Source organism: Macrotis lagotis, chromosome 5, assembly GCF_037893015.1.
Source record: "Macrotis lagotis isolate mMagLag1 chromosome 5, bilby.v1.9.chrom.fasta, whole genome shotgun sequence".
NCBI classification, from domain to species: domain Eukaryota; kingdom Metazoa; phylum Chordata; class Mammalia; order Peramelemorphia; family Peramelidae; genus Macrotis; species Macrotis lagotis.
Window position 1 is genome coordinate 154,570,934 of NC_133662.1, and position 16,366 is coordinate 154,587,299.

The 16,366-nt window shown below is 36.4% G+C and overlaps 1 protein-coding gene across 3 annotated transcripts in view; it reads left to right on the forward strand.

Moving 5' to 3' along the window:
- Window positions 1–3,144: 3,144 nt before the first annotated feature.
- Window positions 3,145–16,366, forward strand: part of VTA1 (vesicle trafficking 1) — a 114,800-nt gene continuing 101,578 nt past the window's right edge. The window contains exons 1-3 of one of the 3 annotated variants that reach the window (XM_074187709.1): window positions 3,287–3,340; window positions 13,712–13,885; window positions 14,551–14,605. In XM_074187709.1, the coding sequence (XP_074043810.1) occupies window positions 13,859–13,885; window positions 14,551–14,605 (82 nt within the window). In that variant the 5' untranslated portion in view covers window positions 3,287–3,340; window positions 13,712–13,858. Of the gene's footprint in view, window positions 3,341–13,711; window positions 13,886–14,550; window positions 14,606–16,366 lie in introns of all 3 variants that reach the window. The other 2 variants (XM_074187711.1, XM_074187708.1) reach the window with 2 other exon arrangements.

Below are 16,366 nucleotides of genomic sequence, written 5' to 3' on the forward strand. Positions count from 1 at the left end.
ATTTATTCAATTCTTGTTTTGCTTCTATTCTCTCTACTAAGGAAAAATATCTTTGGATTGTAAAGGACAGATGAAAATGCCTAGTAAGGAGTTGACATCCAATATAAATGAGGAACAAGTAAGAGAATATCTAGCTGCCTAGGATGAGTTTGTGACCTGCCTTAGGTAAACTATATTTTCAAACACTGATAAAACCAGTATATGTGACTATTAAATTAAGTCAGTGATCTTTGAAAAATAGTGAATAAAAGAGATACTACAGAATTAAGTAAGGCCATGTCCCAAATAATGGGGTCTGCAAATTATAGATCAATGAGCTTGACAATGATTCCTAGCAAAATGCTAAAACATATTTTATACATAATTAATGACTATCTAGAAAATGAAGTAATAGTTGCAAAGAACTGGCATGCCTTCATCAAAAACGATAAAGATCAGATCAGCATTATTTTCTATTTTTAACAAAATTACAAGTCTGGTAGTATAGCAGACTGCTTTTACACAGAGCTTCCATAGATTTTATCAAAGGGTTTGACTAAAGTCTTCATTCTAAACTCATGAAAAATATAGAAAGATGCAGGCCAAAATAGATTGTATCATAAGGTGAATTTGGAAATAGTGGGATAATGTTATATACTCATGTTTCCAGTGGAGAATCCTGAGGATATATGTTTGACCCTGGGCTAATTATCAATTTTATTAACAACTATGATAAAAATATAGATACATTCATCAATTTCAGAAATGACACAAAGCTGAGATACTTAACACAACAGTCATTGCATCAAGTTTCTGAGTCTAATCAAGTAAAGTAAAGTTTTATAAAGAAAAATGTGAAGTCCTAAGCAAAGATTAAGAAAAATCAACTTCACAATTCCAAGATAGAAATACAAACAAGAAAGGAATACAAGGGGAATATATTTAGTCCTCTAAATAAAATGGGGAGGGGGGGTATGGAGCTTGATTTGGCAGCCCATAAAACTAATTCAGTCTTAGGATGCATTGGGGAAGGATTGGACTAGATGGCCTCTGGAGTCCCTTCCAGATCTTTATCTGTGATTTTATCATTCCTAAGTCCAGTGCTTTATGCACTGAGCCCATACAGTCCTCATTTTCTAAGTTTTTATCTATACTAAAGTTTACTTACAATGATAATCACTGGGTTTCAAGGGTTTCCTTCCAAACATGATACAGAGATTGATTAATAGCCACAAGGGCAGTAATCTTCTAATCAGTGTTCTCATAGTCAGTGTTTTGTCCTCCAGGGCATCTTATACAGCAGATTAATCTCCCCAAAACTCCGCTATCATGTCACCTCACAATCTAAAAAAATTTCAAAAAATTAGTAGATCGCATCCAAATACCTTTCCCTGGTATAAAAGACTCTCTAGGATCTGACTGTGGCCCCAAATTCCACAATTCTCCTTTACACACATTTCATTCTAAAGTGGATTAGTTGCTATTACTCAAACATGCCCCCCATGCTTTCTGGTTTTTCTGAGTCTTTTGATCAAGCTATCACTTTCACCAGAAATGTCCTCCCTGACATCTCTAAGTCAAAGTCTTTGCAATCCATTAAGCCTCCTATCTAATGCCATCTTCTTGGAATTCCTAATTTGGAAGTATTTATTTTCTCTCCTTTAAACTCCCCAAGCCTAGGACCAGTGGATAGAGTACCAAGCCTGAAGTCAGAAAGACTCATCTTCCTGAGTTCACATTTGACCTCAGATATTGTATGACCACGGGCAACTCACTTAACCTCATTTGCCTCATCTGTAAAATGAGCTGCAGAAGAAAATGTAAAACCTTTCCAGTATCTTTGCCAAGAACACCCCAAATGGAGTCAAGAAGACATGACTGAAAATGACCAAAAAACTCCCCAAAGACTTTATAGCTTTAATTTTTTTTCTCCCTTCTCTCCCCAGAAACTCCACAGCAGTTTACATTTATCACATTTTTGCCTTTCGGGTTACAATCATTTATGTAGCTGTTCTATTTACTCCCTACTCTAATATAGTCTTACTGATAATAGTGATGGAATTTTAGTCATCTCTACTTTCTTCCAAGTGCCTTAAATATAAAAGGTACTCCCAGAAGTATATTTGTTGAGACAGCTGGGTGGTGCAGTGGGTAGAGAATCAGCCGTGGAATCAGGAGCACCTGAGTTCAAATCTGACCTCAGACACTTAAAAAAAACAAGTATGTTTGTTGAAGTCACGAAGAACATCTACAAAGAGAAACAAAATTTTTGTTTTAAACTATCAGTTTTGAGGTGTGAAAAATCTAGCACAGTGTGATTAATAAATATTTGCTAATGGCGGGGGTAGTCTCTCTCTCTCTCTGAAAGGCATTTTATCAATTGTATTTTCAGTATAGTTTGTCATTTGGCATAGGAACTGAACATAAAGTTCAAAAAGGTCTTAGCGAGCCTTCTGCTGTTATTGTCAAAAATTAAGAGGGTGAGGAGGGGGCTGGAGTCAGGAGGACCTGAGTTCAAATCCGGCCTCAGACACTTAATAATGACCTAGCTGTGTGGCCTTGGGTAAGCCACTTAACCCCATTGCCTTGCAAAAAAAAAACAATCTAACAAAAATTAAGAGGGTGAGGGGGGTGGGCAAGGGGGGAGGATTAAAGGGGGGGGGATGACTGTTGAGCCAAATAGTTTAAATGTTTACTAGGCATCAGGGACATGACAAAAGCATTGTGGATGTAAAGAAAGTAAGCAAACATGTCCTCAAGGAATTACATTTTACTGAGAAGTGGAAATATCACGAAGGGCATAGATAAATTCAAAATACATTCAAAATAAACACAGTGGCTGGGGAGAGGGAAATATGTATGACTGAAGGTGTCAGAACAATTAGTGATACTTCCAACTTGACCTTGACCATTCCCCTTTGACCTCCCTTAACAATCCAACTAAGGGACTCCCGGGTTCAGCAGCTGTCAACCCAAGAAGCCACGCCTCCTTTAGGCGCGCTCTTCAGAGGCGCGTTTGCGCGTGTACGTGTGTGTGCGTGCGCATTCTCGCTCCCTCCTTCTCATCTCGCATTCAAATACTCCAAGAGCGGGGCTTCCCTGGCTTCCGCGGGCGTGCCCCCGCGTGAGCGCGCACGTCTGCCGACGCTCTCGTTCGTGCGACCTTTCAGGCGGAAGCGGAAGTTGCCGGGGACGAAGGTGGTTTTGTGTGTGAGTGTGAGGAAGGAAGCGGCTTTGCCGGGCAGAGAGATGGCCGCCCTGGCCCCTTTACCCCCACTGCCCCCGCAGTTTAAGAGCCTCCAGCATCATCTAAGGACAGCGCAGGAGCATGACAAGCGGGACCCCGTGGTGGCCTACTACTGTGAGTCCCTCTCGCCTCTGTTAGGTGCTCCGGAGCCGGGCACGCCGCCCTCTCGCTAGACTGCCCGTCCAGGATAAATGGCACCCCCGGTGCGAGCAGCCCGCCCCGCCCCCACCGGCGCTACTTACCACCTCTTCCTTATCTAACCACCTCCGTAGATGTTTGTAAACACGGTACCCTTCCCCTAGTTCTCTCTTTGGGCATTTCTGCAAACGAGAAACATATATGGTTTATATATGTGTGTGTGTACACATAGAAACATACACGTGTATAATCATTTGTATATACGTGTGTAAATCAGATATAAATCTGTTCAACCTGTTATTAAACCCAACAGTTTAAAATTTGACAGCAAATAATCCACAACTTGTGGATAATTCACGTTGATGATGCTCACTTACTACTCGGTTGACCCAAATACAGCTAATCTTCGCAAAATACATTGTTGAAAGTTTACATAAAGATTATATTGAGGGGGCAGCTAGGTGGCAACTAGGCAGCTAGTTCAAATGCGATCTCACACACTTAATAATGACCTAGCTGTGTGGCCTTTGGGCAAGCCTCTTAACCCCATTTGCCTTTCCAAAAAAAAAAAAATTAGATTGATTAATTTAGAAAAATTACAGTGAATGAGACAACTCCTGTAATTAGTTCAAAGGTGTTTTTTTTGAACGTGTCCGCACTGTAAAATTAAAAGGGAGACGTTTTACGGACAATAAGAATTTTATACGATCTGCTTTTTTCTGGCAAAGGTGATAAACTTGAGTGTATTATTAACTTAAACAAGAAAAATTTTATGAACTGGAAAAAAACACTAAACTGGCATAGATACTCAGATGTTCATTTGATCAATGATTTAACAAAATCTTCGTTAGATTTTTACATTTTCTTGACTGCATCCCATTCATAGGAAAACTGAAACAGGAGGAAGTAGAGTTGTTATTTAATCTATTGACTGACTATAAAAGCTGCAAAGGAAAAAATTATGGAGTCATGTGTCATGATGCAAGTAGTGTCCTATTATAGGTGTATAACCTTTTAAAATGAACTTAACTTAAGCAACTTTAAGGACAGAGTATCAACCATCTATCTCCCTCTTAGCTCCTCCAACTCCCTTTAAAAGGTTTGGTTAGAGGCAGTTAGGTGGCCCAATGGATAGAGCACCAGCCCTGGAGTCAGGAGTACCTGAGTTCAAATCTGGCCTCAGACACTTAATAATTACCTAGCTGTGTGGCCTTGGGCAAGCCACTTAACCCCTTTGCCTTGCAAAAACTTAAAGAAAAAAAAATGTATGGTTAAGCCCCTTGCATTATTCTTATGTTTATCCTAATTTCCTAAAGGGAGATTTTAAGTGATCTTCTAAACTCCTTTATCCTTTATGTTTAAATTTTTGGCCTCATTATTCCACTAAAATTATTCTCTCCAAAGTTTCCAAATCATCCTTATCTGTCAAATTCAATGACCTATTCCCATTTTCTCACTCATTTTTTGACCTTTGCAACCTTTTGACATTATTGATAGGAGGACTGAAGGGAAAATGTTATCTTCAGTCACTGTTTACTTGCTCCTTCCCCACTGACTATAAACATTTTGATATCTCCTCCAGCTTCCTCTCTTTGATGTTTAGTTTTTTCCTAGGTCTTTGTGATACTATTCTCTCTTGATTCTTCTCCTGTCTATAAGACTTCTCTGTTTCCATCTCCTTTGCTGGAACCTGCTCCAAGTCATGCCCACTAATCTTAATGTCCCATAGCACTGTATCTTTGGACCCTCTTCTCTTTTTTCTCTGTATTACTTCAGTTGGTGATCTCATCAACTTCCTTGGATTTAATTATCTGTGTGCTAATAATTCTCAAATGTGCCTATCCTTCCCTGACTTCTCTGCTGACCTGCAGTCTTAACATCTCCAACTGACTTTCAGACTTCTTGAACTTCATGTACCGGAGACATCTTAAACTCAGCATAACCGAAGAATGCATTATTTCTCCCCCAAACCTCGCTTGCCCCTCCAAACTTCTGTATTGCTGTGGAGGGCCCAGGCCCTCAGGTTGAAGGGAGGGATAAGGAATAGTGAGTAGTTGATAATGACACTCTAATGACAACAGGTCAGGGCCTGTTGATTTCTCCTCTGCAAAGTCTCAAACATAGTTCTCCTCTTATGTGACACCACCATCACCTCCTTTGTAGGCCCTTATCTTTTCACATGTGAACTGTAGCTGGACTAGATTACCTGATTTCAGAATCCAACCTCTGAGAGTTACTCTCTTTGTGACTTTAGACAAGTCATTTCCATCCTCCTTGGGTCTCTTTACCTGCATGTAAAAGAAAGTGTTTGGAATAGATGGCTTCTTGGATCCCTTACAGGTCTAATTCCAGTTCTAGTTCTAGTGTTATATGTCTCTATTTCTAACTTCACTTTCATATTCAAGATCAGCATCTTCAATACTTAATATGTTACCATGCCTTATGGTTATATCTTTTCCTTAAAAACTGCCTCTTTATTTGACTTCATTTTTCTGTCAGTAGGGCCAACATTCACTCATCAGAATAAATATCATTTATTCATTAGAGGCAGGTAAATGGTATAGTATATAAAATGCTGGACTAGAATCAAGAAGACCTGAGTTCAGATCCAGCTTCAGACAGTTACAAGCTTTGTTAACCTGAACAAGTCACTTGATCAGTCTGTCTCAGTTTCCCCACCTGTAAAATGAGGATCAAAATAGCACTTTCCAGAGTTGTTGTGAGGATCAAATGAGATAATATTTCTAAAGTGTACATGCAGTGCCTATTTAATAAATGCTTATTTCCTTTTCCATCCTGTCTCTCCTATGTTTGAAACTCTGGTGTTAGCTTTTGATTCTTCCTTCTCTCTCTTCTTTAATTTCTAATGTATTCCTAATGTCTTTTTTTTCTTTTGCAAGGCAATGGGGTTAAGTGGCTTGCCCAAGGCCACACAGCTAGATGATTATTAAGTGTCTGAGGCCAGATTTGAACCAGGTACTCCTGACTCCAGGGTTGGTGCTCTATCCACTGTGCCACCTAGCTGCCCCTTCCTAATGTCTTTTGACTTTAATTCTGCAATATCTTTCACAGCTGCCTCTCTTTCTTTTTTATTTTACTATTGCCTTATCCCTACATTTGGACAATTGTAATAATTACCTAACAAGTCTTTTTTTGACTCTACACTCTGCCCTTTTAATCATAACCAGTTTTACTTTTCCTCTTTCCTTTCTTCCATCTTCTCTGCCCAAAAATTTTTAGTATATTCCTATTGCCTAATGAGTGATGTTTAAATGTCTTTGCTTGGCACTGAAGGCCCTCTGCTATGTGACTCTATACTGCCTTTCTAACTTTCTCATTTATTTTGTATTTTTGTCAGCCTGGACTGCCCTTTACTCCTTGAACATTTCTTGCATTTTTTTGTCTTTGAACTTTTCTTGCATTTTTTTGTCTTTGAACTTTTCTTGCTGATGCCCTTCACTATGACTGAAATTCTCTTTGTGCCATTCCCTCTTCCCTTCTCTTCCCCACTTATTAATTTCTTGTACTCATTCTTTTAGAACCCAAATCCTGTTAACCTCATTCATGAAGCCTTCATTGAACCTTCCACTAGTCAAAAAAGATCTTCCTTCCCTTAAACCTTAAACCTTATAAAAACATTTTGTATATCACATAGTATTTTTGGGGGGGTTGTGTGTGTGTGTGTGTGTGTATGTATCTTCTTCCTAGAACCTTGTATACTGTACTTTGCTTACAGGTCTTAATGCATATTTGTTGAGTTGACTTGGTTTACTCATCCCTACATTTTTGTTCATAATGTTCCTGGTTTTGCAAATGTTCTTCCTTATTCCTTCCTATACGTTCTTTAGGAACATATTCAAGTATTACCTCTGCTCTAAGATTTTTCCTTACCATTTCATCCTACAATAAATTCCTTTTTACTCTGAATTCTGGTAGTAGCAGTTATTCATACCACTCATCTAGCATTTCTCATTCAGTTACTTATCAATGTATATAGGTCTTATCTCACCATTTGGATTAACTCTTACAGGAAAGGGATTTAGGACTTTATGTTTATTTCCCTTAGCTTCTTGCTGACTGATTATTGCCTTTGGGTTAAAGATCACAGTCTTAAACTTGAATTGAACCTTGGAAACCACATCCATGCCTTATTTTTCATAGATGTGGAAACTGAGCCCAAGAGATGTGAAATGATTTACCAAAGTTACACGGTACAATGTGAAAGAGAGGCAGGATCTGAACATAAGTCTTTTATCTACAAATTTAATACTCTATTGCCTGCATCTCTGTCACCCTCCCAAATTGTTTCCCCTACATTGTCACACTGCCTCTCTTTATTTCATTGCCTTTCACCTGAACTTCATTTTGACTAAAAACAGTACCTTGTTCCTTCTCCCTCCCACACAGAACAACTTTGTTTTTTTATTTTCCCTATTTTTATTAATGTTACAACCATTTCCTCAGTCCTCTAAGTTTAAATCCTTGGTTTGATTATTCAGTTTAATATCTTTATTGTTTATTTTCACCATACTAAATAGATTTTCTTCACACTGTTTTTGAAATAATTTTCTTCCATTTTTGTAAGCAGCAGCAGTTTCAAGGGCTTTATAACTTCAATCCAGATTTGTTAAAATAATTTCCTATTTTTGCCCCTGAAATCTATTTCCCTTTTCAAGTGACCTTTCATTTCATTAATTGACTAGATCTTTGATACTTTACACAACCTCATCTTATGTCGAAAATATCTTGTTGTAAATATCTTCCTATAAACTTTTCATAGAGGACCTACATTTTTGGAGGAAAATATGGAGGCCTTTCTATATAAATCTTTTTACATTTCACGAGTATTAGTGAAACATGTTTTTGTTTCTCATTTCATGGCCAATGTGCTCCCCTTCCAATAATATATTTCTTTGATGATGTCCTTTATACCCTTTCTTGTGTATAAATGATTGTTGTCAATATTTTGCATCCTACCTATACATATCATACGTCTTTCCAATGCCCTTTAGGTCACAAATAATTTTGACTCTGCAAAAGTTGTAATGATTCTTCCTTCACAGCAATATAGAATCATCAACTATTTCTGCTAAAAACATAAGGGTTTAATGTTGGAGAATAGTTTCATTCACATCATTGAAAGTGTTGTGTGGAGCAGCTAGGTGCCACAGTACACAGAGCACTGACCCTGGAGTCAGGGGACTTGAGTTCGAATCCAACCTTAGACACTTAATAATTACCTAGCTGTGTGACCTTGGGCAAGTCACTTAACCCCGTTGCCTTGCAAAAACAAACAACAGCAACAATAACAAAAGAAAGTGTTGTACAATTTCTCAATTTCATTTTGGGTCAGATATCTGAAGTGTCTGTCCAGAATCTGTGTGCTGATACATTAACCCATTGTTTATCTTGTAATGTGAGCAATAAGTGGTCTTCATCCTTCTGTTTTTTGTTGTCAGGATTGTTAGGCAGATGTCATTTAAAGTAACCACAAACAACTCATTATCATCCTTAAATAGAATAGACTATGCCCCTTATATTGATTACCATGCCCCAGAAACTTCTTCATTTTCAGCCCGAGAATTCACCTCTGTCATCATTACTTCTTACTGAATGGCCCCTCCAAGAACCTCATTTAAAGAGTACACCCAAGTCAATGTCTTATTCTTTCTGTGTATATTTGTATTCTTGGTTCTTAGGGCAGTTTCTGGTACATAGTAAGTACTTGATAAATGCTTATTGACTAACTAGAATATGTTCAGGACCTTGCAGTTTATAAGGAATTGTTGGTGTCTTCAAAAAATGGTCCAAAAAAATTGCTTTTTGGTGAGCATGCCTTCTCAGCATCACTGCTTAAATAATAATGAAAAAAGCATATTAATAAAAAATGAAAAAGACTTTTCAAAGTTCCTGGAATATTTGTTTTTTCTTTGCATTCATCATTTGTTTATTTTTCTCTTCCTACTTTGTTTCTGTTTTGTACTTTTGCCTTTCTTAAGCTTTCAACCTATTAATGGAAAACGGTGGCATCACTCAGCCTTGATGGTATTCAGATGTACTGATTTTTGGCTTTTGATCTTTAACAAAGTTTTAGCAAGCTAGCTGGCAAGATATCCCAAAATATCCGAGATGTATAAATGTAAAGCATGTTCTGTATGCCATTATATGTAGGCCTTCATACAAGTTTGTACTCACTGGCCAGTCAAGCTCTATACAATGGCATAGTTCCAAACTTAGTGAATTAATTTACCTTGTAAGGGAGGTATGATCTGTAGTCCAGATTGTGAAGTAACAGAATCGATGGCAAGATATTCAGGGATGATGACTTAGTAAATGTGAACACATTGAAAATTATCTTTTATTAAAAGCCGTTAAAAGTGATAAACGAGACTTTTATTCTTTATTTGAATTTAATTTTTAAAAATAATATAATCATCATACTGCACATACTCTGTCTTTATTATGTATTTCTGCTTGACTTTACACCAGCAGTCAATGAAACACTTTCTTAAAATATAATGCTTTTCTATATCTCAAGAAAATTTCCCAATTCCTTTTAATTTGTAAATTGTGAGTATAGAAAAGTGTATAGTGTAGAGATTCTTATGCTACATAAAAAACAGATTTTGAGAACTGAACATACATGAACAGACTTTTATGTGGCATTAAAATAAAACTTAGGGGCAGCTAAGTAGTGCAGTGGATAGAGCACTGGCCCTGGAGTCAGGAGTACCTGAGTTCAAATCCAGCCTCAGACACTTAGTAATTACCTAGCTGTGTGGCCTTGGGCAAGCCACTTAACCCCATTTGCCTTGCAAAAAAAAAAACCTAAAAAAAATTAAAAAAAACCTTAAACTTAATCTGATTCAGGCATTCTCATAGACTATTAAAGCTGAAAGGAGGGATCATAAGAGTCATCTAGCCTAGCTCCTTAATTATAAAGTAAAAGGGACAGATTTAATAATACCTCTCATAAGTTTTGTGCTGTGTGATAAGTATATATGATAAGGACTAATTTTAAATGAATGTATTTTTGTGTTATTTTTACAGCAACTAAATCCAGTTAAGCATTTTTCTAGGAATCTGAAAGAATGGAGAGCTAAACAACTGCTTCCAAGTTGATTCCAAAGACTCTTCTGACACCCCACATAACAAAATTTCAGTCTATTGTCAGAAACTTTCTTTATTCTCTCCCTATACATTAATCCTTTCCCTGCTGCATTCAGATATGTCTGAGTCTTTCCCATTTAAAAAAAAATTCTTCATTGAATTCTACCATCCTGTCAGGTTACCCTCCTAAATTTCCCTCACTTTTCTCAGTAAATTCTTCTTTTCTATTTCCTCTATTCTCTAATCCTCATGTCATCTGCCTTTTAACTTCACTCAAATAAAACTGTATTGTCCAAAAAGTGATCTCTTAGTTCCAAGTTAAGTTGTTTTTTTTCCCAATCTTCATCCTTCTTATTTATATCCTTCTTTAGCATTTAGCATTTAGCATTGTTAATCATTACCTCCTAGATATTTTGAGCAAATTTTCTGGAGTTTTGTAGTACACCCAGTTCTCCTTCTATATATGACTGCTTCTTTTCATTTTTCTTGTCAGATCACCCAAATCGTGTTAATGTAACACAAAGCTCTATCTTAGCCCCTTCCATTTTTTACTCTCATTTGGTGACATCAACAAGCTCCCTTGGGTTTTAGTAATCAATTATATGCAGGTGACTCCCAGTTCTATACAAGTGTCTCCAGAGCCCAAATTCAACATGTCTAAAACAGAAATCATTCTTTTTCCTACCTAAAGGCACTACTTCTCTGAACTCCCTTATTACTGTTGGAGGATATTGCCTCTTTCCAGTCACTGGGACTCACAAGCTATCTTCTACTCTCACCTTACATATTCTGTTAGTTCTATATCATTTATATTCCCACATTACCTTCTCTCCATTCACAAAGTTACCACCCTAGTTGAGACACTCATAACTTTATGCCCAGACTATTTTAATAGCTTATATGGTAAGCTTACTTTAAGTGTCTCTACTTCAATCTATCCTCCACATAGCTTCCAAAATGATCTAAAGTTCAGACCTAATAATTTTGCTTCTCTACTCATTACACTCTTAATGGTTTCTTATCACTCCCATGGAAGCAAATATGAAGTATCACATTTAGAGCACTTTACAACCTAAACTTGTCAACTTTATTATGCAGTACTACCTTTCATACCTTCCCTCACACATGCACTTTATCTCCCATTTTAATGCCCTTGCACTGGTTGTCCCTAGTGCCCAGAATGCACACCCATATGTCTACCTAATTAGAATTCCTAATTTCTTTTGTGACTCAACTACCTTTTACATGAAACCATTCTTGCTACCCCACCCCCAACTGCTTATTATTCCAACAAAATAATTTTTATTTTGTATACATACTGTATATGTCTTTACATTTATAAGTTACTCTAATCAAATTGCAACTTATTGAGGGCAAGAAATGTTTCACTCTTGTCTTTGTATCTCCCAAGGGCTTACAGTACTTTTAATATAATATATCGTTAATAAATTATTATTGCTTGATCCTTTGACATTTGTTCTTTCATCTCAATCATATACCTTGTCATCTTATGCTACTATTTATGTCATACATGTCATAATTCCTTAGGGAGAGAGGGGGGAGACAGGAAGAGAGAGAGAGAGAGAGAGAGAGAGAGAGGAATCGACCCATTGTTTTAGAAATTTCTTTTGATATTTTAACATTATATGGGTACCAGTGTATCACTGGCGCTCTGTTGTCTTAATCTTGAAACATGTTCAGCTCAACTGATTTATCTTCAAGCTCTGACATATATATTCGGATGGAACAGTTGCTCCATCAGAAAATATTTTGGATGACAAATCAGCAAGCCTCTATTAAGCCCTTATGTGCTAGAGATTGTGCTAAGTGCTGAAAAGCTGACTATATTTCCTAAAGTTCGTTTGTAAGTCAGGTATTTCAGTTCAGCAAGTGTTGAGCATCTGCTATATCTAAGCCACTGTGATACCTGAAGAGAAGACATAATCCCTCTCCTTGAGTAAAGATAAAGAAATTATGTTATAAATGGTGCTTACATTTCTGGGTAATTCCATAAAAGTCCCTTTGACCCATACTTTAGAGGAAATAGTATTAATATGAGCTATAAGATTTTCTAGTGCTCCTAAGTCTGAAACCTGAGCTTTTCTGAGCTCTGATTTACATGTTTAGGTAATGAATTAGGGACTGTCGGTATTTATTTATAGTTTAGTTATCTGTTATCCTCTTCTATTCCCTATAAACTCAATTTAAAAATTTTTTTAATGTTTTATCTATATCATATAAGATTATAAATTTAGGACTAGAAGGGACCTTAAAGAACACCTAGTCTTATTCCCCTCTTTATATAGATGAACTGAGGTGCAGCATCTAGGTGGTGAAGTAGACAGAGTACCAGCCATGGAGGCACATGGACCTGTGTTCAAGTCCAGTTTAGAGACTTGAGACTTACTGGCTATGTGCCCTTGGGCAAGTCACTTTACCCAGTTGCCTCTCAAAAGAAAAAGAAATGAGACCCAGAGAAGTTGTGACTCAGCAGTTTCAGATGTAAACTGTTTAATACATTTATATATATATGTATATATACAAATACCTGTATGAGAGAGAGCTGATTCTATGATCATAGATTTTTTGATCTTATGATTTTAGAATTAGAAAGAATAGTAGAGATCATCTAGTACAAACTCCTTATTTTATAAACAAGGAAACTGAAGCCTGGAAGGAAAGATGACTTACTCAAGGTCATACAGGTAGAAAGTAGCAGAACTAGAATATAAATATGGCCTGTTGGTTCCAAATCCATTCTTTCTCCTGTACAACATTGTTAGGTTCTGTTGTTACTGTCCCTTCTGTTTTGTTTGGTTAGTCTTCCATCTTCCAAACGTGGTAAACTGGTAGTAAGTGACATACTTAGGATTACAACCCAAATCTATCACTATGTGTCTGTTATGTATAAACCTCATGTCATGCTATGATTTGTCAACCTGTTTGAAATGAGAGGGGTTTAGTGGAAAGACTACTCTTGAGGATTTAAAGAAATTGACTTACAGTACCTTTGTATTTTATATCCATTGTAACTTGAACAAAACAACCTCCCAGGTCCTTCCCCCCCCATCTGAAAATGAAGCAAAACTAGTTTAAATTGTTTTCTGTTATAGTTCTAGATTCTGTCAATTTATAAATTCCAAACGCTAACATACATGATTTTAAATATCCTGGAGAATCAGAGAAGTAGGAACTGATAAGTCTCAAAATTAATGGAATTGACTGTCTTCTTCACAGGGGAATGCTTCTCTAGAACCTGAGCTGGAAGTAAAGAATTGTTCAGACACTTGATACTTATTAGCTATTGTGACCCTGGACAAATCACATAACCCCAATTCCCTCACCAAAAGAGAGAGAGAGAGAGAAAGAAACTGAGGCACAGAAATGTTAAGTGGCTCAACAATTTCATTTGTAAGCAGTTTTCATTCATACATATATCTATGTCTATATATATGTATGTGTGTATGCATATATACACACACACCTACATGGGAGTTATTGGAGTTTTTAACCTTTGTTTTTCAGAAAGAAAGAAAAAAACCTTAAAAGTAATTCTGAGATTTACATTCCTTTTAATGTTATAATTTATTTCTGCTCTATTCAGGTTTAAAAGCTTGACTTACTATTCATTTCCTTGGAAAATCCTCTAGGGGGCAGCAATGTTACAGTAAAGAAATGGAGTTTGTATAATCATTCAAATTAGCAAAGTAGTCTCTATTTTACTTTTTTACAGTTGTCAAATTATTAATCATAGTTATCCATTTGGGCAGAGCTGTAATATAAGCTATATTTGCCAAATATAGTTTTGAAACAAAATAGAATTTTTGTTACTAAGTATAATTTCAGAATTTTAAAATTAGATGAAAATTTTAGGTGACTTTCTGGTTGCTATTAGGAGAAATTTAAGATTTGTTTTTCTTATCTCTAATACCATGTTGATAAATTATGTTACTATTTTTAATTCTTTATTAATTATTTCCTATTTATAAGCTTGTATATAGCTTGTTCAATAACTCTTTGTAACCTCATTTCCTTGAGCGATTTGCCATTTCCTTTTCCCTGTTCTTTTTTTACAGATGAGGAAACTGAAACAATCAGGGTTAAGTGACTTACCCAGAATCAAGTCAGCTAGTAAGTGTCTGAACTCAGAAAGATGAGTCTTCCTGACTCTAGACTAGGCACTCTATCCACTGAACCACCTCTCTGCCCTTGTATATAGCTTGTTTTATTTATTTGCCTGTTTCCTCTTCCATTAGATTGTGAGCTTTTTGAGGGCAGGGACTGCCTTTTGTCTCTTTGAGTTCGACTCAGTTCCTGATATACAATAGGTGTTGAATAAATGTTGATTTAATGTTTGACTATTGTAGACTATTAACTGTAATGTCATGGACTCCTCTGACATTCCAAACTCCTCAGAATTTTTTTTAACACATAAAATGAAATGTAAAAGATTACAAAGAAATCAAATTGAAATATAGCTATAAAAATTTAATTCATGGGTCCCAGATTAAGAACTCTGCCTCTGGAAGGTCTGCTCCAAAGGAAAAAGCACTGATGTGAGTTTGGTGCCTGTGATTCTATATAAGGCCTGGCATAAAAATAGAAAACAGTATTTAAAAGGAGAGAAATCTGCTGACTATTTATGAAGGATGTTGACAAACCTTCTTGGGTTGGACTAAATAATTTTCTGAGGTTTTTAAAAAATATGCTAAATAAAAAACCCTAAATAACTACATTATAGCTTAATAATTTTTTGTGATTATATTATGACTATAATTTACAGATAAATTATAAATAATAGTTAATTATAACTTAATCTATCTTCCATTTCAGGTTCAGTTAGGGGACAGAAAATAGGCAAAATTTTACTCTACTGTGTTATATGGTCAGTAGAAAGCAATGATTACTTTTTGGAGGAAAGAGTGATTAAAATATATCATGTTAATTGCCCAATTTGATCAAAAGGAGATAGTCCTGAATTCACATGCTTCTTTATGTTGTTAATTGACCAGATTGATCTGTTTTTTTAAAGGGACCTCTGTTCTCATTTTCCCTAGATACACAACATATGGAATAAGGTTTTTATTGGTAGTTTGTCTGGTAATATAATGGGATTAAAAAATTGTGAGGGTGAGAGAAGTACAAAAAAAGCATGTGAAAAGTGGGTGTGGCTGCTGTTAACAAGTGAATACATAGATTCCTGTATATCTCCTTTTATCAAATTCTTGGGCTGCTAGATGATGCAACATAGAGAACTGACCCTGAAATCAAGAGGACCTGAGTTCAAATTTGGCTTCAGAGACATACTTGGGCATACTTGGGTGATCTTGGTCAGGTCTCTTAAACCTGATTGCCTCACATCCAGGCTGATCTCCACTTGTCCTAATTCATATCTGGGCACTGAACCCAAAAGACTCTGGAGAAAAAATGAGACTGGTGACTTAGCAGAGCTCCCCCTCACTCATATCCAATTTATGTATATGGCATGGCACCACCTTCCTGATGTCATGGTCTTCTTTAAGAATGAAGGACAAATACCATCACTAATAAATTCTAAAGAATCCTATAATAGTCTGATTCACAAAGTGCTCTTAGAACAAGTAGCCAAGGATCTGTTTGTCTTCCTCTACAAAGAATCTTGCCAGAGGATCAAGAGGACTGATTTAGGGTTTTGATGACCGAAACAATAAATCCTATTATATCTATCATTTAGTAGGTTGAGGGAAATTATTCAGAGGATTAATTAGAAAAGATGAACTAGGAGAAATTACTATTCCCACTTGGAAATAGTTAACAACATAAGGGTAGTGTAATGAATAGTGTCAGGCCTATAGTCAGAAAGATTCATCTTTCTGAATTCAAATTTAGCCTCAAGACATTGACTTGGTTGTG